At 38.1% G+C, this 22,102-nt stretch overlaps 1 protein-coding gene across 13 annotated transcripts in view; it reads right to left on the reverse strand.

Annotated features, from left to right (window-relative positions):
- Window positions 1-22,102, reverse strand: part of CHD9 (chromodomain helicase DNA binding protein 9) — a 204,044-nt gene that overhangs the window by 117,110 nt on the left and 64,832 nt on the right. For 10 of the 13 annotated variants that reach the window (XM_030581909.1, XM_030581904.1, XM_030581914.1 and 7 more), the window contains 2 exons: window positions 18,516-18,853; window positions 5,744-5,855 (listed from right to left, as the gene is read on the reverse strand). In XM_030581909.1, coding sequence (XP_030437769.1) covers window positions 5,744-5,855; window positions 18,516-18,853 — 450 coding nt within the window. Of the gene's footprint in view, window positions 1-5,743; window positions 5,856-18,515; window positions 18,854-19,644; window positions 19,927-20,005; window positions 20,347-22,102 lie in introns of those variants that run through there. The other 3 variants (XM_030581912.1, XM_030581910.1, XM_030581911.1) reach the window with 3 other exon arrangements.

The following is a 22,102-nucleotide window of genomic DNA, read 5'->3' on the forward strand; positions in this document are numbered from 1 at the left end:
AGAAATTACTGCTCTTAAAACGGAACTCCAGGTAGCTAACTACTATTACTATGCTATTACCTGCTACAATTGAAATGATACCACAGTAGCCCTAATACAGTCAGTTTTAAGACCAACTGCTACTGACAGGTGTCAAAATAGACTTTTATGCACTGAGTCAAAGGCCCAAGGAGTGGAAGATGACTAAGACTTTGTTGGTTGCAGACAACCTCAGGGAAGAAATGACCATTGAAGAACCAGTCATCCAGATGGGGAAGATGACTATTGCTATTTGCCGCAGATTGACTGTGACACCCAAGACAACCTTTGTAAAGACTCCAGGTGGCCAGATGGCTGAAGGAAAGTACTCAGTACTGATAGTGGTTGTTGCTGATGATGAATTGTAGGAAGCATCTGTGAGCCGGATGCACTACCATATATAAATATGAAGGCCAAGGGCCACAAATCACTCTCCTGGATCGAATGATTATATTCTTGTGCTACAGTTACCATCTTGAACATCTGTATTTGAATAAACGTGTTCAAAGTCCAGGATTCATCTCCATCCTCCTTTTTTCTTAAGTAGAACTATCTGGAGAAGATAGAGAAGACTGGAGAAGTACCTGAAGTAGAAATATCCAGAAGAAAGAGAGGGAAACTGATTCAGTTGCCCCCAAGAGCAGGAGGGTTGTACGTCTTGCCTTAGGAGAGCCTCATGAGAAGGGTCCCTGAAAAGACAGAGCAAGGAAAGACACTGGGTAAAGCGTATGGAGCTGAAATGAATGGCACAGCCTGATGTCATGACTTCTGGAATCCCTGTGTCTGTTGTGATATGCTTCAAGAAAAATTGAAATAAAGATGATGTCTTGTAGGGCTGTCTGGTGGAGTGGTGCAGCATAAAATCCAGATTGTGAAATGACAAGACTGGAAAGAAGGATCAAATGGTTGTTCAGAAGAAGTTGCCAACTGAGAGTGACAACAGATGGTCCTTTCTTGTGGCATCTGGGCCTCTTCTTGGGTGGTTCTACAGTTCTCTGGCAAGTTTGGCAGGGGGTTGTCTGAAACGATTGGGCTGTGTGACCTGCTAAATTTTTTCTTGGTTGCCCAGCGATCAGAGGGTTGCTCTCGAATTTTTAATGAATGAAATTATTAATCCGTGTTGTCACTGAAGAGCTTGGGGCCTTTGAATAGAAGTTCTTCCACTATATTCTGGACTTCCCTGGGGAAGGAGGACTGTAGCCATGAAGCATGGTGCATAGCTATGTCAGCTGCATCCAAAGAACCTTGCAAAGAGGGTTTGGCAATCCTCTGACCTTCAGTGATAAAAGCCTGGAACTAGGTCTTTCTGGTTTTATGGCAAATAATAAATAAAAGAGAACTTGCTGAAATCTGCATAGTCGTACTTAGCTACCATGAATTGTAACACTGCCAAAGAACAGCTTTCTTCAGAAAGGTCGAGACACTCAAACTCTGTTTCTCTCATTTGCGACATCAACCACTAGGGAATTCAGGATGCGGTGGAAAAAAAAAAAAAAAGATATTCAGAGCCACTGGCAGGTACACAGTACTTCTTGCCCACCCTCTTGCAAGTAAGCAGTATAGTCTCTGGTATCTGCAATATTATTTGGGATGGTAACAGAAGAACATCATTTCTAGGTAAGGCCATCTCGCCTTTGGGAGAAGTGTGCAGGATATCTGCCAGGGCATGTTGTGGTTCCTGGGCCTCTTCCAAGGAGATTTATAAGGATTTGACTATCACCTTCAAGAGCTCTTGGAAGACTGACATCATTTGCAAAGGATAGGGGAAGAGCTACCTGCCTTGTCTGGTGAGGAAGAGGAACTTGTTAGATGGCACTGCCTTTTCCTCAACTTTTGAGGGTCCTCTTGAGGAAGGTGGTCTTGAGGTACAGGTGACTACACCTCTTGGCAGTTCCTCTTTTGTGAGGATACCTACTAAAGAAATAGTCTCCATACAGGACCTTAGATTCCAGAAGGCCCACTGTGGTGGGTCATAAGGGAAGGAGAAGCAGCTCTGAAGGTACTCCTGCCATGGAGGTTGTCAGATCAGTTGTCAACTGGTTCCTAGGGTCTCTTCCTTAGGATACACCTCAGGGAAGGGAGCTTCGAATGGGGTGCAACTTCTCTCATCTGTCAAGTCGCAGCTTATCTGGGGCTAGATTTTTGTTGTTGTTGTTGTTTTTTCTTCCCCAGCTAGTCCATGTCTGGGAGGCAGAAAAATTTCTCTCAGTGGAGAACTTCCAGAACTGAAGAACATTCCTGCCTTATATTTGTTAACTGAAGATGCCTGGTCAGAGCCTGTTTGCACTCTGGAGCATGATTACACCAGTGTATAAAATCTACCACAGAAAACCATCAGCACATATGGACATTTTTATTTACTATGATGCAGTTTGTACTATGAACGTAAGATGGCTTTAAACCTAACGGTAATCACAGACAGGGAGGGAAAGGAAGTAGGCAGAAATGGCTAAAAGGGACTGCTACAGGAAAAACTGGTTGGTTGTTGATGGGAGGATACCTCACAGGTCCCTATCAGTCTGAGCTCTTGTCCAAAATGTTGCTCAACTGGCTTATGAAGCAGAAAGATAGTCAGAAAGAGAAAAATATGCTTCTTTTGTACAGCACAGCACACATTTAACTCCTGACAACTCCAGATAGTTTAACACTTCCCTAGTTTGTCTGCTTCCTCATTCTCCTATTCTTACACTCCAGGCAAAGTTTCAGAAGCACTATTAGCTAATTCTCCTACAGCATCACCTGGATAATGAAAGCCCAGTAAGTTCTGTTCTTCATTGGATGAGAAAAGCTTGGGCATTTTCTTGCATAGCCTGTGGCTACCTTGTAGCTATACTTCACTGTAGGTTGCTGAAGAAACCTCTATCATTGCATTCAATGATGGAGGATTACCAAGAGAAGTATACCTCTGCCTTCTACTTTTTCTGGGCTTGCCTGACATTCCTGTGCAATTTGTGGTCTTGCAGCAACTCAATGAAAAGGATCAACGCCTAGCAGTGAAGTCTTCAGGACAAGAATGCATAGCCTAGGCAGAAGATCAATGCTTAGGATCTGAAGGACCTCCCAGCGCAGAATATTTAACATATTGCTTAATTTACACCTGGTGACTGACAGTTCTGTGACAACAATTAATGTCCACAGACCAAGAAAAGAAAATGGCATTTAGTGTACAATAAAGAGCTATAAATTAATAAAAAATGATGACATTACTACTTGGAATATTAAAATATCTGAAAAGCTAGTAGAGAATTAATTTTATTGATTATAGGTACTATTTAGAATAGTAGTCTTATTATCGTAATATTAAAACTACACAGACTATCATCAGCTCAATATATGCCATCCTGTACAACAATTTTTCTTCTTAAAACTAACACCAGTGAGAATTTTGATCTAGATAAGGATTCATCACCTTACGATTGTTACATCTATGGTTTCACACAAGCGTATGTTGTTTTTAACTTCCTGCTGTTAGGAGATGTTTATACTCTTCTGCAGCATGCCTTCAAAAGTTTTGTTAGACCTTGCCAGTCAAGGTATATAAATAATAAGGCTGGCAAGTGATTAAAAACGTTAATCGCAATTAATCACCCTATTAAACAATCATAGAATACCATTTATTCGATTAGTTTGGGACATTTTCAACATTTTGAAATACATTGATTTCAATTACAATAAAGAATTTTTGATTCTTTGACACTTTATTTTGATTTTTACAGTGCAAATATTTTTCAATTCACCTGATAAAAGTACTGTAGTGCAATCTCTTTATCATGAACATTGAACTTACAAAAGTAGAATTATGTACAAAAAAACTGCATTCAAAAATAAAACAATGTAAAAATTTAGAGCCTAAAAGTTCACTCAGTCCTACTTTTTGTTCAGCCAATTGCTCAGACAAACAAGTTTGTTTACGTTTGCAGGAGATAATACTGCCTGCTTCTTGTTTACAGTATCACTTGACAGCGAGAACAGGCATATGCACAGCACTGTTGTAGCCAGCATTGCAAGATATTTATGTGCCAGATGCACTAAAGATTCATATGTCTCTTCATGCTCCAACCACAATTCCAGAAGACATGCTGATGACAGGTTCTGCTTGATAAACATCCAAAGCAGTGCGGACCAAGGCATGTTTATTTTCATCGTCTGAGTCAGATGCCACCAGCAGAAAGGCTGATTTTCTTTTTTGGTGGTTCGGGTTCTGTAGTTTCCATATCGGAGTGTTGCTCTTTTAAAGACTTCTGAAAGCATGCTCCACATCTCATTCCCCTCAGATTTTGGAAAGCACTTCAGATTCTTAAACCTTGGATGGAGTGATGTAGCTATTTTTGGAAATCTCATATTGGTACCTTCTTTGTGTTTTGTCAAATCTGCAGTGAAAAGTCTTCTTAAAATGAAAAACATGTGCTGGGTCATAGTCTGAGACTGCTATAACATGAAATATATTGCAGAACACAGGTAAAACAGAGTAGGAGACATACAAATCTCCCCCAAGGAGTTCAGTCACAAATTTAATTAATGCATTATTTTTTTAACGAGCATCATCAGCATGGAAGCATGTAGTCTGGAATGGTGGTCGAAGCATGAAGGGGCAAATAGAAGTTTAGCATAAGTGCCACGCAAACTCCTGTTCTCACTTTCAGGTGACACTGTAAATAAGAAGCGGGCAGGATTATCTCCCATAAATGGAAACAAACTTGTCTGTCTTAACAATTGGCTGAACAAGAAGTAGGCCTGAGTGGACTTGTAGGCTCTAAAGATTTAAATTGTTTTGTTTTTGAGTGCAGTTATGTAACAACAAAAAATCTACATTTGTAAACTGCACTTATGTGATAAAGAGATTGTAATACAATACTTATATGAGGTGAATGAAAAATACTATTTCTTTTGTTTGCCATATTTACAGTGCAAATATTTGTATTAAAAATAATAATATAAAGTGAGCAGTGTACACTTTGTATTCTGTGCTGTAATTGAAATCAATATATTTGAAAACGTAGAAAAACATCCACAAATATTTAATACATTTCAATAGGTATTCTACTGTTTAACAGTGCGATTAAAACTGCGATTAATTTTTTTAATTGCCGTTAATTTTTTGAGTTAATCATGTGAGTTAACTTCAATTAATCGTGGGCCCTAATAAATAACATTAGTAAACTTTTAATGATAATCATTTTTATGCCACCTTATATCCATAAACCTCAGAGCAACCTTATAGCCTGAAGTTTGGTGTTGTGTTTCTTGTTAAAAGCTATCTGGTATCTTTGTATTCCTAAGATGACGCGTGACGCTTGGCATCATCACAAATTTTATGCTGATGTTTACAATGACCTGATAATAGAATTAGAATAAGTTAATTACATTTATATAAATGTTTCTACACATTTGTGCTGAAATTTAGACATAATATAACTATACTCACTACCTCAACACAGCTTAGTATATTATAACACTTTTGCCATTTTAATAAGCAATTTATCTCTTGTGCAAGGAAGGAGTATTTGAATCATTGGTTTGCAGACATTTGGTCCCACGTTCTACTCATTTAAAAGCAGAAACCAGAGTCAAACATCAATTTATATAAACTCAATAGCAATAAAAAACCCTCTGCCTTCATGAATAAGTATCACTAACGTAAAAAAGTTTAATATTTTGGAGTTTAAATCTATAATGGTGCAGAAAAATCTTCAAAAGGAAAAAAAGAACAATTATGAATACTGACCTGAGAGTCCTCATCTTTAAGTGATCGCTGTGGTGTCTGCTTAGTATCAGACATTTCATCTGAAGACTCATTCTTCCTCTTCTGCTTTTTACTCATTGTGATTATAATCTTGCTGTTTCAAAACAAAAGTAAGACAATGTTAAGATTGGGCATATATGTTTATACACTATTGTGCATTTGTATTTAATGTGTGGGACATTGTCCAGGACAAAATAATTTTAATTTCCTTACTCTTTTTACTACCAGTACCATACAGTTCCACCATATCACAAACAAGAAGCAGAGACACAGGCATAATTCTACTGATTTTGCCACTGACTTCAGCGGTAGCACAGGACTGGACTCTTCGTTATCACTAAAGAACAAGGATGCAACTTTATAGTAGTCAGCATTTGATACTACTGATTAAATCCCCAAAAGCCTAGTGGAAACATCTGTATTTATTGCTACAGGCAAATCTCTCACGCATTCCTCAACAGTGTTAATATTTTAATTTAAATGTTTAAAAGTAAAATTTATGATAGGAAAATGTGGGGCTGAGTTGACAAGGTCCTTTTAACTGTGCACGCAGAGATACAATTTACCATACCTATCTCCTCCAAATTACAGTACCCCTTAGATGCAATAATTTCTCTCTCTGTGAAACATGGAACTTCTGATATATTTACTCATACAAGAAACTTTAGTTTGACAACAATAGCTATACATTACATGATTAAAAGCCAATCATATAATATGCAAAATTCATAGCTTCAAGTAAATTATTAGATGGTAAAAATATAAAACTGCAAACTTTGACTTTTTGCAATTTCACAAAAGCAAAAATTAGCGAAGCCTAGGTTTATCAACAATGGTTTCATCAGTAAACACGGCTGAGGACCAGAGCTGTAGGGCAAATTATAATTCTACAGGAAAAATACTAATTATTTCTTAGTTCGAATTCTGAAGTCAAACTGAGAGGGGTAATATCATTAATATTATTTGTTTTTAATGATAGGGTGACAAAATACACGGTTTTATTTCATCTTTGAAATCTGACAAGTGCTACTCTTCAAGTGTATTCAGAGGAATAATCACAGAGTGATTACAATCAAAGAATCATGGATAAAATGATGTCTTTAAATATATACTTCACATAATATAGATTTGATAATTATATACTATGTTAACAGTGAGAAAATTTCTTTAGCATACAAATATCTTCTCCCACTTCATGGCTCTAACTAAAGACAAGACTTTGGCCTTTCTTTACAGCCAGTACAATTATTTTACATCAAAGCAGTCTGACAGAATGTGCACCTGAAGAAAGTAAAAAGCAATAAGAAAAAAGACTGACTGACTGACTAGTCTTCAGCCTCAAGTTTCCTCCCAGGAAAAGTGCAAAATAAGACAGGCTGATCATAGCAAATTACATTACATCTCCAATGGTCCACAGAGAAAACACAACCCCTGAAATCATGAACTACCAATTCACTACTACTGTTAGCGACAATGCAATAGTTCCCAAAATATATAGCACAGTTGCATTTCAAAAAGAGGCCAACATTTTTCACCAATTATTAACATCCAACCAACAACAGCAAGGATGCTTACTGGGAGGGAGGAAAAGGGCTTTTAAAGAAAAGTTTTCTTTCTGCTATACAATTTTGATTTCTAGTAGAAACTGAAACGTACTCTTAAATTAAGTGGCAGTAAACATACGCTGGGCAATTCTAAGTTCACGGGGAATTGCTTGCACATGTCTGTGGGACTGAAATTGGCTCATGGCTTCCTCACACCGCTCCCCTGTCATATATTCTCTCTGTTAATTTTTATTTCCAAAAAATGTTATTTTTCATTATCACAAGGAATACATTTTAAAGAATGAACACACTGATTTTCATATTCTGTCTTCAAAAGTAGTTTGCTTTCTTCTCACTTTGTGAATACTAACGATTGTCTATTAGCATTTATTCAAACTTGAGAAGCTGAACAAGGTACTTTCATCCTATGATGAACTGACTTTTCCACTGTATTCCAGCTTCATTTCCCCTTCAAGCACAATCCTTCAGACGTCCATGGATCACCCAAACTTGTTTATTCAGGTTTCCTGGTTGATTGCCTAATGGCGTCTGTTTTATGGAAAAGTGTTTGACTTGATCACTGCAACGTATGGCTTAGTCTAGGCTAGATCTTAAAGGTATGATATTGGCATGTTAACTAGCATGTTTTAGAAGTATAGTGTTGACAAGGCACACTGCACATAACACATGCTAAACTGGTTAAGTTAAAGCAGTGGTTCTCAGCCAGGGGTATATATACCCCTGGGGGTAGACAAAGGTCTTCCAAGGGTACATCTATTCATCTAGATATTTGCCTAGTTTTACAACAAGCTACTTAAGAAGCACTAGTGAAGTCATTACAAACTAAAATGTCATACAATTACTTGTTTAAACTGCTCTATACACTATAAACATCATGTAAGTACAATATTTATATTCTATTGATTTATAATTATACAGTAAAAATGAGAAATTAAGAAAATTTTCAGTAATAGTGTGCTGTGATACTTTTGTATTTTTATGTCTGATTTTGTAAGCAAGTAGTTTTTAAGTGAGCTGAAACTTGGGGGTATGCAAGACAAATCAGACGCTTGAAAGGGGTACAGTAGTCTGGAAAGGTTAAGAGCCACTGAGTTAAAGCCTCGACTCCTCGCCCCCTCCCCCGGCTTTAACTAGACCATTTTATCATGCTGAAGGCAGGCTTGTCCACATTAGACTTCAAAAACATGTTATAACATGGGACAACATCACACCTTTAAATCCTAGTCTAGATGATCTAGGATTGTAAAGAATGTAACAGTACCTGGGGAAATCCATGAGGTCAGAACAGTATAAACATCTAATTCTGCCAGTCTCATGTTGAGTGCCACCTCGCTCCACAAATAATCCCATCAATTTCAATAACCCAGATTGTCCCCTTTAGATTTACATGTAGAAGACACGCTCCGCACATTGATCTCCCAATGCCATGCTGAAATGGGATGTGTGACAACTGCCACCTGGACACTGTCCCTTTCATCCCATATAGACTCCAAGGAGGCCTCTCTGTGGATAGGTGAGGAGACTGGGAGTGCGGATGGGTTTTGTTTTTACAGTGGGATGTTGGAGTGGTCTGGGAAGCAGGGATAGCGAAGCTCTATTGGAGTTGTGCTGCCAAACAACAAAGAAGGAAGGAGCCAGGTGGGGGCCAGATCTGGTTCAAAAGCACAGAAGTGTTTTTCTTTGTGAATCCATCAGCATCTGTCACGGATTTGGGGGCCATTTAAATTGTGTGTGTAATTGGGCTAGTAACCCACAGGGTAACACACACATCACAGAGCAGTGTCAAAACAGATTTAATATTTTTATACATTTATCTACATAGTCTTAACAACCAATCTTATTTTGTAACCACATCATGTTTTTCAGCAGACTCTTAGATATAAGAACATTATATTTTTGCACTTTCATGGAAACCTAACATTCTGCAACTAATTTTAATCACTTGGTCAGCTAAAGCCAAAGAAGCACACTTGTTTCTTTTCTCTTCACAGAAGTGACACAGATATGATTTGCTCTTGTTCACCGTTTTCATATAGAAACATTTGGGATAGAAGAAGAGAAGAGCAGTAAGAGATGCAGGCTCAAATTCATAAACAATCAGTTTGCCAAACTAGGCATTGGTTTAAAAACGGAATCCTACAAACGCCAGTAAATGTTATGAAGAAATGACTAAACACATAGAAGAACCATCTTCTAGCATGGCATTCCTTCACATGCGCATTAACTCTCCTGTAAAATAAGCAGTGTAGCTACTATGTGGGATGACTGTCAGAGGTTTGCTAGAAACAAATCCTATGTCACTTGGATTTTATAACACCATGCCTGCAGTTCACATCCCGCTTTGGTTATTTGTCTATGTTGGGAGTTGATTGTTGTTCAGCGAAGGTATGGTCTCTTTCTCCAACCCATACTTGGCAGAGGTGGTCAAAGGTTCCTCATCCCCTGCCTATCACTGAAAGAACTAGTGGTTTGGGTGGAGGGAGAGCAATATTGATGAGTCAGAACTGAGTGAGCGTGGCGGAAAGGTTCTTCTAGAACAGTGGTCCCCAAACTTTTTTGATCGTGCACCCCATCAAAAAAATTTTGAGCACACACCCCCTGCCATGCCACAGGGCCAGCTCTACCATTTTTGCCACCCCGAGGAAGGGGAAAAAAAAAAAAGCTACTCAGACTCAGCCCCGAACTGCCAAAGCAAAAAAGAAGAATCCCAAACTGCCGAAGCGGCGCTGCTCCCCACTTTGGAGACCACTGTACAAGAAGGAAGGAACCATGAGTCAAAAATGGAATGTCAGGCTTTAGCAGACACATGAGCAGTTGTGATCTCCTCTGTTGTACATAGACCTGATATGGGGACAATTTGGCTGGATTACTGTAACATACTTTATGTGAGACTGCTATTGAATATCATCCCAAGTGGCAACTATAGCAGAATACAGAAGGCATGCTTACACATGTCCATACTCCAGGAACTCCACAACGGCTGCCAGTTATCCAGCATATCCACTTCAAGTTCTTACTAGTATTTAAACCCTTAAATATTGGATCAGAGTATTAGAACAACCATGTGTTTCTTCACATCCCATTTTGATATATCAGCTTAAACAAGACTAAAACTAATTCCTCATATAGTATTATATCCAGAGAACAAAAGACCTAAGATTTTCTGTCAAAGGTCTGTGATTCAGGAATGTTCTACCAGTGAAGTCAGAATACATCTATGGCATACCTCCAAGTGACAAAGATAATTTTTTTTCTTTTACTTTTATGGGGTGATAATGTTTTAAATTTGGGTTGGACCACACAGGAATGGCTGTATAATTTATGATATATTTGAAGGGTTAATAATGAATAAGGCAAAATCCCCATTAGTTCTTTTTAGGGCACACAACAATGCACAATTTATGATAACAGAGGGAAATTTTGAAGATAAGAATTACTGTGCTGGATGTGACATTAGTTAAAAAGAACTGTACAAAATTACATGTACAATGATGATGATGAAGGGAACTTAACAATATGATGATGAAGGGAACTTCCATGCTATCTGAAGTTTAACTATACCTATGAGTGCATATCTGTAATGGAGTTACAAAATCTAATCTTCAGGTCTTTTTTTAAAAGCAATTAACGCATGGAATTCATTACATCTCTGACAGAAATCTAGACTATCATCAAGGATTCTTCAAAATGCACTTATTGACATTAATGTTTATTTTGTCTCCATACTGGAATTCCACATTTAATCAGCAGGGAAGCCCATAATAAATAGATGTGAATTAAGAGCAAAAGGGAAATTTAATTAAATCCTTATCAAACACCTTGTTGAAAACCTAGAATACGGAAATGGTTTTGCAGTCATTAGATTGTTACTGTAAAATAAGCATGTCAATTCAGTGATAATTAATTAGATTCCATAACCAACCCATAAAACAATTTACTTGAAGATCATCAACCAAATTAATTTGGTTATCCTAAATTAGTCAACTCTCATGTACTTCTGTGGATACTGTATTACAGTAACAAACGCTACTTACTCAAGTAACATTTATCCAATTAACTAGACACAGAATGTAATTGATTTAGAACCTGATTCAATGCCCACTCAACTCAGTGGGAGTCCTTCCACTGACTTCAACGTGGACACTGGATCAGGCTCTTTTTTCCCCTACTTTAAAAGGGATATAATGAGCCTAGGAGCAGGGGTTCTCAAACTTCATTGTGCTGTGATCCCCTTCTGACAACAAAAATTACTACACAACCCCAGGAGGGTCGTATAGAAGCCTGAGCCTGCCCAAGTCCCACCATCCGTGTGGCAGGGAGGGGAGGGGGGCAACGCCAGCCCTGGTGACCCCATTAAAATGAGATCACGGCCCACTCTGAGGTTACAAACCCACAGTCTGAGAACCACTGGACTAGAGGTAGATCCTTAAAATATATACATCTAACACTGGTAAAAAGGCTTTAAAAAGTTAGAAAAATTCACACTGTTGAACTCTGAAGCTGTTCCAGAAGCTGTTAAGAAAGATTTATAATGTCTACATTAAGCCCCAAATGACATCCCAAATTACACCTCTACCCTGATATAACACTGTCCTCGGGAGCCAAAAAATCTTCCCGCATTATAGGTGAAACCACGTTATATCGAACTTGCTTTGATCCGAATTCATGTTATTATCAGGTTATATTATATCAAGATGTTTAATATTTAAAAAGAAAAACAGACTGTTCCCCAAATCTGGAGAAAGCATGACCTGGAGCTTATTCCTTTTTGCACATCACAATGATTAGCAAATTCCCATCAGTTATACCTGGGGAAACTCATTAACCATCATGGCATTCTACAAGAGTCACTCAGGACAGAATATGACCCTCAGAGCTTTTTATGAGCCACTTAGTATTAGGAAAAACAGACCCAGTCTGACACATTGAATTTGCATCTCCGGTAGTTCTATAAAAACAATTTTTATTTGTAAATTGAGACTATTTGATATAGAAATAATTGAGAAACAAACATGGGATCCTCAAAATGTCTTTTTTTGGGAATGATTTTTCAAAGTGGAACTGCTTTTTAAAAGAAAAACAATTACAACTTCTTAAATACACATGACCCAGTCAGTTCCTGCCACTGCTATTTACCTTTATTGACATTAAAATGTCAATTGCATTTTTATTTATGTTTATTTGTTAGGCGAGTAGTCTCCAGTGCATCTCATATTAGATGGCAGACCGCCCCCACCCCAGGAGATAATTTTATTTTATTTCCTGGTTTCTTCACATTGTAAGTCTTTATTTAGTATGCTTGGATTTTAGGGGGGTGAAGGCCTTGTCACAGAAAACGTGTATTTTTGTCTCCTAAGTTCTCCCCAAAATAAGGAAGTTTGAAATCCCAGTGAGAGAAATTTAATACCAATGTTCTCTCCCAATTTTTGGAAGATCGGGACATGTTAGGAAAATCTTTATTCCTACGAGAAAACCAAAAGTTTTCATAATATTTCAGGCTTCTTTTTCCCAACTATGCACCTACCCCTCCAAACATATCACATGAGACTATAGTACTTAATACAGTGAGTAGTTCTATGAAGCTTGATTATTGATTATATTATTATTTAGCTAGAAATTTCAAAAGGGGCTTACAGGAATTAGCTGCCCAGCTCCCACTGGACTTTCCTCTAACTGTGGGCCACTCTGCAAATCCCATCCTTCTGTTTATTTTGTAGGAATGCCTATAATGTGCTCATCACTGTACAAAACACAGGAAGACACAAATCCTGCCCTGAAGATCTTAAATGGGATAGTGAATGAGCTTGAGTTGGCTTTAATGAAACATGATTTTTTTTTCCAATTGTATGTTCTGCTAACAAACTCTCCTGATTCTTAAGTGTCCCTATGTTGATTAATTAAACTTTTCAAGCACAGTTTTGTTAATTATAGGATTTAATTTTTTTAGAAGATTAAAATAAAGTTAAAAATAGATAATACTGTCAACATGAAGTTATTATCTACTCTCTAGCCTCACTTTTCATCTAATGAAAATTAGAATTACATTAGAAACAGGATTTTGGTCCTATAATTAATTGCTTTTAGGAAAATATTTTAAGAACAGTCATTTTATTAGTTCTATGCTAGATACTATTTTTTTTTTTTTAAGATAATGGTAACTATTGTTTCACTGATGACAAGGGACCTAGCAGGATTTCCATTATGAACCCATACAATTTAGGGAATTGTGATTCTCTTAAAAATTCCCTGTGTTTAAAATTGCCACGTCAGATCTTTGCCAAACATTTTTCCCTCTCATATCACTATTTTTATTTTATATTTTATTTATATATTACATTTTATAAAATATGTTAAAAGAACAAAATTTTGGTTGCAAAATTAAGCACTTGAAAGTTAGGAAAAGCCATATTTACAGCTGCCCATGCAAATCTACAAATACTATACATGTAACTGGAACAATCCCTCATCATCTATTATCAGACGGCTTGAACCTTAAACCTTCATCATTGCAGCATACAATGCTACCATTCCAGTTACTAGACATTAATTAGCAGCAGGAGGAAGTTGCCACAGAGCGGAAATCGCCAGTAAGGAAATATGTAGCATCTGAGTGGGAGTCCAGGGAGGGTGTGATACCGAGGGGCAGGCTCTCTCTTTGCAGCAATGGGGTGCTCTTGCCTCAGGTGGCATGCACATGCTAGATGCAGTGCTGGGGAAATCTAACCCAGCTCTCTTCTCCTCCCACCATTGCCCCTGATGCAGCTGCTCCTAGGTTTCCCTAGTACAGAATGTGTTTCTGTTGCAGCAGCAGCAAAATCCCAGCCTTGAAATTTTTGTATTATTTTGGAGTGCTGCCAACATTTTTTCTGAGGAGTATAAGTGAGAGAAGGGAAAGAAGTTACTCACCTTGTGCAGCACTGATGATTCTTTGAGATGTGTCCCCCTGTGGCTGCTCCACTGCAGGTGCCCTTGTGTCCCTGCAATGCTGCCAGAAAACTATAGCAGCAGTGTCCATTCGGCCCACACATGCTGTGTATCCCCTCATGCCTCGCCACCAAGCTAAACCAGCATGCACGGGGTAACCCCCCTCTGTGCCTTCTCTACCGCAGAGTCCTTGTCAAGAATTATCAAGTAGAGGGGAGGAGGGTGGGTTGTGATGCTCCCATTGGGACACATGTCTTGAAGAACCATTGTTACTGCTCAAGATGAGTAACTACTTCTTTGAGTAGTGTCCCTGTGGGTGCTCCACTGTAGGTGACTACCGAGCAGTATCCCCACTGGAGGGCTGGGGCTTCAGTGTCAAATCAGTTACAGATGACAATAATGTGGAGCCAGAGATGGCATCTGACAGAGTCCCCAGTAATCACGTAATGTTCTGCATTACTGATGCTCAGGTTGCCACTCTGCAGATTTCTGAGATAGGGACATTCTTGAGGAAGGCGGCAGGGGACCAATTTCAGAGTGAGTATGAATATCAGCTGAAGGTTTTATGTTGCAAACCTGATAACATTGTTTAATACAATTAGAGACCCATTTGCAGATGATATTGCTGAGCTCCTGGATCACTTCGCAACAGAAAGGAAAAGTTTACGAGACTTCCTAAAAGCCTTCGTCCTATTCAGGTAAAAGGCCAAGGCTCTCCTGACATCTAGCATATGTATAGTATAGCCTCCCTGTTATCACAGTGAGGCCAGGGGTAAAGAGTCAGAAGGTGAATCAGCTGGTTTATGTGAAAAGGAGACATTACCTTGGGAATAAATGTCAGATGCAGTCTGAGTGTGACCTTGTCTCAAAAGAATATTGTAAAGGGAAGAGGTGCCACTAGAGCTGTTATTTCCCTTATTCTCCTCGCCAAGGTGATTGCCACCAGGAAGGCCATTTTCACTGTGTGTGAACGAACAAGTAGCCATTGGTTCAAAGGGAGGGTCTAGTTAGGCTTTTCAACACTATTAGGTCCCATGTAGGGTGAGATGTCAGGGTTGGGGAAAAAGGTTTACTATACCCCTTTGTGGTTGGGTGTGAGAGCACTGAGTATCCCTCTACTTGTTGATGGAAGGCTACTATAGCTGAACTCTGAGCAAGTGAAGAGATAGTCCTGATTTTCTGAGAGCCAGAACATAGCCGAGGACCCTTGGCAGAGTCGCAGATGTCAGGGAAATGTGTCAGGAATTGCACCAAATCTGAAACCTCAACCGCTTTTGCTGGCAAGTACGACGTGCCATGGATTTTCTACTGTTTAGAAACGCTTCCTGTACCTCCTCCAAGCAGGAGCTTTCTATGCGCTGGAGGCAAGTCTTGAGGCAGAGTATTCCCAGGTTGGGATACAGAGTAAGTCCTTTGTTCTGCAATAGGAGACATGGAGTGGGTTGAAGGAAGATCAGCAGGCACGTCACAACTTGTGACAAGTAAGGGAATCAGGTCTGTCTCAGCCACGTGGGAGCAATCAGTATGACATTAGCGCCTTCTCTTTTTATTATTAAAAAGACTTTCGACACAAGGAGAAGCAGGGGAAAGGCACAGAGAAATTCTTGTGCCATGGAAGAAAGAGGCTGTCGCCCAGAGAGTGCTGTCCTATCTCTGCTCTGCAGCAGAAGCATGGACATTTCTCGTTCAGGTAAGTGGCCTCCACTGCACAAACGGGTTGTAAAGCACTGCAAGGTTTACCTCCCATTCATGGTCACAAGGGAACTTGCGAGTGAGACAGTCAACTACCAAGTTTTGAACTCTGGGAAGGTAGGCTGCTGATAGCGTGATCTTGTGGGAAAAGCAACAGTTCTGTAACTTCAGTTCTTCTGAGCAAAGGGAGAACAACCTGGCTCTTCCTGGCCGTCAGGAAGGAACTGAAGGGGGTTAGCCCACGTGCACTAGTTAGCCTTGTGGCAGGACACAAGGGGAGACAGTGTCTGTTCGTCCCGCACATGCGTTGCTACCAAAATTCTCCAATCAGCAGCATAGCAACGCAAGCGCACTTACAGTGGAGCATCCATAGGGACACTACTCAAAGAAGAATGAGGATGATTTTTAACAATTTATATCTCAGCAAAATCAACATGGAATTCATTAGATAAAGAAATGACACTTCTGTAACCTGAAGTCTACCCACTGCCAAATATCAAAAGGCAGCTGGGAAGAACAGAAATATGAGAAACTGCTCAAAGTAAAGACCCCCCACCTTCCACAAAAAAAAAAAAAAAAAAAAAGGCTGAAATTTTAACAAGATGAAACTGTATCCATGGTTTAGTTTTAATTCTAAATGTTTTTACTTTATTCACATTAAGTTAGTCTTCATGCAACAGCAACTTTCATTTGTCTAACTCATTTCACCCAGAAGGATCAGAAAGAGCTCCACAAGCAAATTATACAGACATCACTCCATCCACCAGTAAAACACGGCCATCTCTGGAGTACAACACAGGTCTTTAACAGCACACGGTAATGCGACACAACAGAATAATATAGGAAACTAACTAGCTCCATAAAATAATTAAACTATTTGCGGCTGCAATTAATAAACATGCTGAGGCTACCAGATTCCTTAATTATAAAGAGAAAGTTTTTAAACTGTAAAGCGTAGTTAGACAAATTGCTTTTTCATTTTTAAATGCCCAATTACTAAAAGCCTAGTGAGTAAATCGGAGTCTTTCTAATGATTTCAATATTCTCTGAATTGGACCCAAAATGACCAAATTAAATGTATTATACTTTTGAGTACTACACTACTGTATATTTGTATTTTACTTGTCATGAACTCTTACTTGAAAATGAATCCATATTGTCATGGATAGAACAATGTTACGTGAACTGAAAACTGACTGAAGAACGGTAAACAAAGGGTAATGACAACTTATTTATTTATTTTGATTTCTACAATAAGTCTAGTGTGGGTATACCATAAGGATTAGTTTTAGATAAGGTCTTATTAAATACATTATCCTCTCTTTTGGGTCATTACACAAACAGCATGCTAATAATATTCACTGATAATATTAAATTGGAAGGAGTTGCTAATACTAGTGAAAAGAGAACTACAAAAAAGCTACCAAGAGATTAAAAATAACAGCAAAACACAACAGAATGTGATTCAACTTGGAAAGCTGAGAGTTCATGCAACCTGAAAAAATGATTCAACACACAAGTTATTGAACAGATGGGAGAAACCTGGAAAGCAATGATGCCGAAAGAGACCAGGGTAATAGTGGGCATCAAAAAGAAAGGGAATTATTCAGTGCAGTTCACCAAGAAATTCGGGGAAGAGATTATGCCCAAGAAAATTTAGGTTGAAAAAAAATCAGGTAAAGTTTCATCAGAACATTATTCATTATGTTGTGGAATAGCCTCCCAAGGTAAATGGAACATTTAAGAACTAGATGGCACAAAATTCTAGAAAATGTACTACAGGGATTAACTTTACATTTTCAGGGAGATTAACTGGAGGACCTAAAAAAGACATTTCCATATCTATCATCTGAGTATATAATACCAAACTCAAGCACAGATAAACACGTTGATTTAATATCACTATTCTTACCAAAAAAGAGCATATTTTGGGGGGAAAAAACCATAAATGGTCATGACTTGTTTTAAGCTTTGTTTGAAAGTTAATACCTCAAATTATACATTGTCTTTTAAGACCACAATGGAGAACTGGGTCAGTAGTAAATCAGAGGGAGGAATGCCACCTACTGAAGCCCTAGCAGCACTTTCAACAACACCTTACATGCCCCGTGCAGTCTTCCCATCAAAGTATTGACACATATTGACCCTGCTAAACTTGCAAAATTTCAAGGGATGACCAAACAAGTTTGCATGGATGTAGAATACATAGTAATTGAAAAAAAATCAAAATATGATTGCAAATTCTGTTACGCCGTGGACTCTTCTTGTCTACACCACAGTCTCTCAGGCATCTGCAATAATGTTTGTTTGCTAATATGCTAATTAGATGTCCCGTTTCTCTCTATATAGTATCATGGCTCTCATCTCAAAAGAAATACTGAGACTGATAAAAAATAGCACTGATAATACATCAAATAAAATTTTAAAACTCAAACCAAAAGACAACTTAATAAACAAAAACAGATGGGTTCAAGGTATTTAGAGGATGAATATCTATGATTAATAAGCAGTTTCTGTTCCAGTCAAACATTTGCAATTTGAAGGGAGTTAAAAGGAAATTTTAGCCTACTTACCCAATTTTTGTTTTGTCTTTAATTTTGGATGAGGAACCAGTTTTAGTTTTTTTGCTCTCCTTGTCCTTTGGTTTGGATTTAATTCTTCTACCTTTCTTTTCCTCTCTTCCTTCAGCCGAAACACTGGGGAAGTTTTCAGGGCTCATTACTCGTGGAATGTTTCTCTCCCCTCTCTCTTTTGCTTTTGCGATTGCCTCCGATATTATGCGATTAGCCTTCTCCTGCTTACTTTCCGATTCTACTTTTTTCTTCTGTTTCTTTTCAGACATTGCCCTCACCTGGGTATTCTGCAATTTAGTATATGTCCCTGAAACATCAGTCTTCTTGGAGGAGGGAGGCTGGAAGAATAAAAACATTTTAAGAAAATAAATATATTTCAAAATAAATTTGCAAATATTGTTCACTGACTTCTACAGCAGTCGAGAATACATATAAATGCAATAAACAAGAAAAATGATTGCGTATTACTCCACTATAGAGTGAGTTCCAGAATAAAGTACATCAATTGTGACATTTAAACTCGTTCTATGTACAGAAAATCAACGAGAAACAGATTTTCTAAAGTTCTCACAGCCTTCCTTACCAACCTCTGTAATTAGATGCTCCAGTTCTTAGCCTCTGAAAACATTTTATGGATTTAGAAGGAATTTTTCCCTAGCTATTTGCTTCACAAAACTTGAAAGAGTAGGAAACTAATGAAGGTACAGCATCAATATCTCTCTGAAAGTAGTATCAAAATAGTAATAATTATCCTACAGTTAGATATAAAATCAACAGCACTATTTTACAACGAACAAGGACAGATATTTGAACAAATCAAGGCTTTCAAAAAGAACAAACACAGATTATACAGTTTTCTATATCAGTAAAGTATTTAGGAAGCATATATTTAATTTATTTAAAATTACATGTTATACTGTTACTTGAAGGCGTTAACTTTCACTTTTTTCTCCTTTGTCACTGTTATATCTATACAGAATTATTTATGCTAGAACTAGGAATTCTACATTCAGATTAGCAGTCTATTTGAAATCAACTAGAAGGCATGTTGTTTAACCTTACGGAATGTAAAGAATTTCCTACTCAAACAGACAAAAAATAGCAGATAACAGTTCTGTTATGTTCTCACCCGTAAATGTGCCTCTCACTACAGCATGGGGAAAAGACACCAGGAATTTCCAAACACATTTTCAGGCCAAATCCAGTGCGCTTCACTGAATAATTTTTCTATAGATGCCTCATCAAAGGCTTAATAGCAGTGCTGCAGCACCGAGAAGGACACAGGGTTTAGGATCGCTCGCTAAAATGCCACCTTAAGGCCTACAGGCTATAACAAATAACCAAGACCCGAGAAAACAGCAACAAGCTCAAGATGGCGATGCAGCACGACTCCCGCAGCAGCAGCCAGTAATAAGGAAGGTTATTCAATCCCATTAGCCTTTTAGCCCAAAGAACCCCTCCTCCTCCCACTCATTCAGGCTTTCACTTACCCTTCCTCTTGGCCTCTTCACTGAAGACATTTTTGGCGTCAGACAAAGGCTTGCCCTCTGCTTTTTCACCACCCCAGGCAGGGCTCAAGAAAAAAGCATTGAAAGAAGATTGCTAAATGGCCTATTTAGCAAGCTGCAGCCAAGATATGCACAACCCTCCACAAATACACATTGTGATTTATCAACATATTTCTTCCTTGAGAAGTATACATCCACTGTTCATCCTACTCAGGTATGATAAAGACTACCATCTCCCCTAAAGAGCAGAATTTCAACAACAGCTGTAAGCAGATAGCCAGATTCCAACAAAGCACAGAAAGAAATGAATGCACAAAGCATCAAAATGCATCAGCATGAATATTAGAGATGTCGTTAAAAATACTGACTCCTTCTGCGGAAGTAGGCCAGCAGATGGTGCTACCAGTTATTATTCCATTAGACTCTGCAATTTAACCCCCAATGGACTGCTCTTCCCTACATGTGGTACAGTAGTTAACTCTTACTCTTCCACGTCCTACAGTAATGAAAAGATTGTATTTTACATAGGTAGAAACAATCTTGTAAACTATCACTTCCAAGTAATGTACTAGCCACTGCTGCAATTTTACATTTCTGTCAACTTTATCTGAAATAACCAAAATCTTAAGTCTGGAGAACAAAATATTTTACAGAGCTCAATATCAAGACATTGTAACAAATTTAGCCCAGAGGATAAAACATAGGCAAAGTAGACTGTGCACTATGCCTTATTTTAGGCACTGAGAGTATTTTATAACAGAGATTTCATACAAAACAGACCACTACATCACAAAATGGAAGCATTCCTTTTCTTGCTGTTGTTTCTTTTCTCCCCCATGGAGAAATAAAGAATCTTTTGAGCTGGAGAGTCTCCAGTTAGATGGAACATATGCTATAATGAGCTCCTATTTACTCAAAGGTTTATAATTTTGTTTAAAATAGATGAAATATTTTACATTTTGATTTTAGCATTCAAAATTAAAATGCCACACTAAGGCATCTTGTATCTTTCTAATATTTAGCCTCACTTCCACCAAACTAGGTGAGCAGGTACACTGATTTTTGTAAAAGTTATTTAAAATACAGAACATGATAATTACTCCCTGTTCCCTGGCAAATTCTGTTCTTTTCACAATTAAAAAAACCTCCCCCCTCAAACCCCCCCCATCATATCAGGCAGGGTTGTCATTTTTCCAAACACTATTTATCATGAAAACTGTAAATGACAATGACACTTTATAGTGAACATTTAAATGAAAAACCCCCATGATACGACAATGACTGAACTTTTAAGGATTTACATTGCTTAGGCCTTCAATTTTATTAATAGTATACTTTAATTCACAAATGGGTTATTTACTTCAGAATTAACTTCCCTATCTGTTGAGAATACAAGTGGTATAGACATAAGTAAGTTACGGCTTTTGTCAACAATTATTTTGATTTAAATAAAATGTCTCTGTGTGCTTGTTTAAATCTAATACCTTCCCTTGAGTCTTAAATTATTTGGAGGTTTTAAATAAATAAAATTAGAAAGTGCTTGTGCATTATAGTTTAATACATAGTAATACAAATTACAATGAATTTAACATTAATAAAGGTATGTTATTTTACAAATTGGGTAAAACACATTGTACCAAATATGTTTTTCAGTCTATTTTTCATTGTCTTGGCACAACATTCTTGCTACTGGATTCTCAGTAAAATTTTAGGATCTGATCCAATGAAGTTGGCTACTGACGTTGATGGCAGTTCAATGTGTATTTTATCAGGGAGTATTTCTTGCATCCCAGGCTTGTAGAGAACACTACACAAGCAGCAAGCGTAGAAGCTAGAAAACAGGAGGTACACTTTACTGTTCTAGGGCAACATCTCTGGCCAATCTGGAACAGGCATTATGAGAATGAAGGAAAACACCAGTCAGTTCTCCTCAGCTAAATAAATCAGAATATAAGCTTATAGACTCATAGACTCTAGGACTGGAAGGGACCTCGAGAGGTCATCGAGTCCAGTCCCCTGCCCTCATGGCAGGACCAAATACTGTCTAGACCATCCCTGATAGACATTTATCTAACCTAC

Source organism: Gopherus evgoodei, chromosome 12 (assembly GCF_007399415.2).
Source record: "Gopherus evgoodei ecotype Sinaloan lineage chromosome 12, rGopEvg1_v1.p, whole genome shotgun sequence".
Classification (NCBI taxonomy): Eukaryota; Metazoa; Chordata; order Testudines; family Testudinidae; genus Gopherus; species Gopherus evgoodei.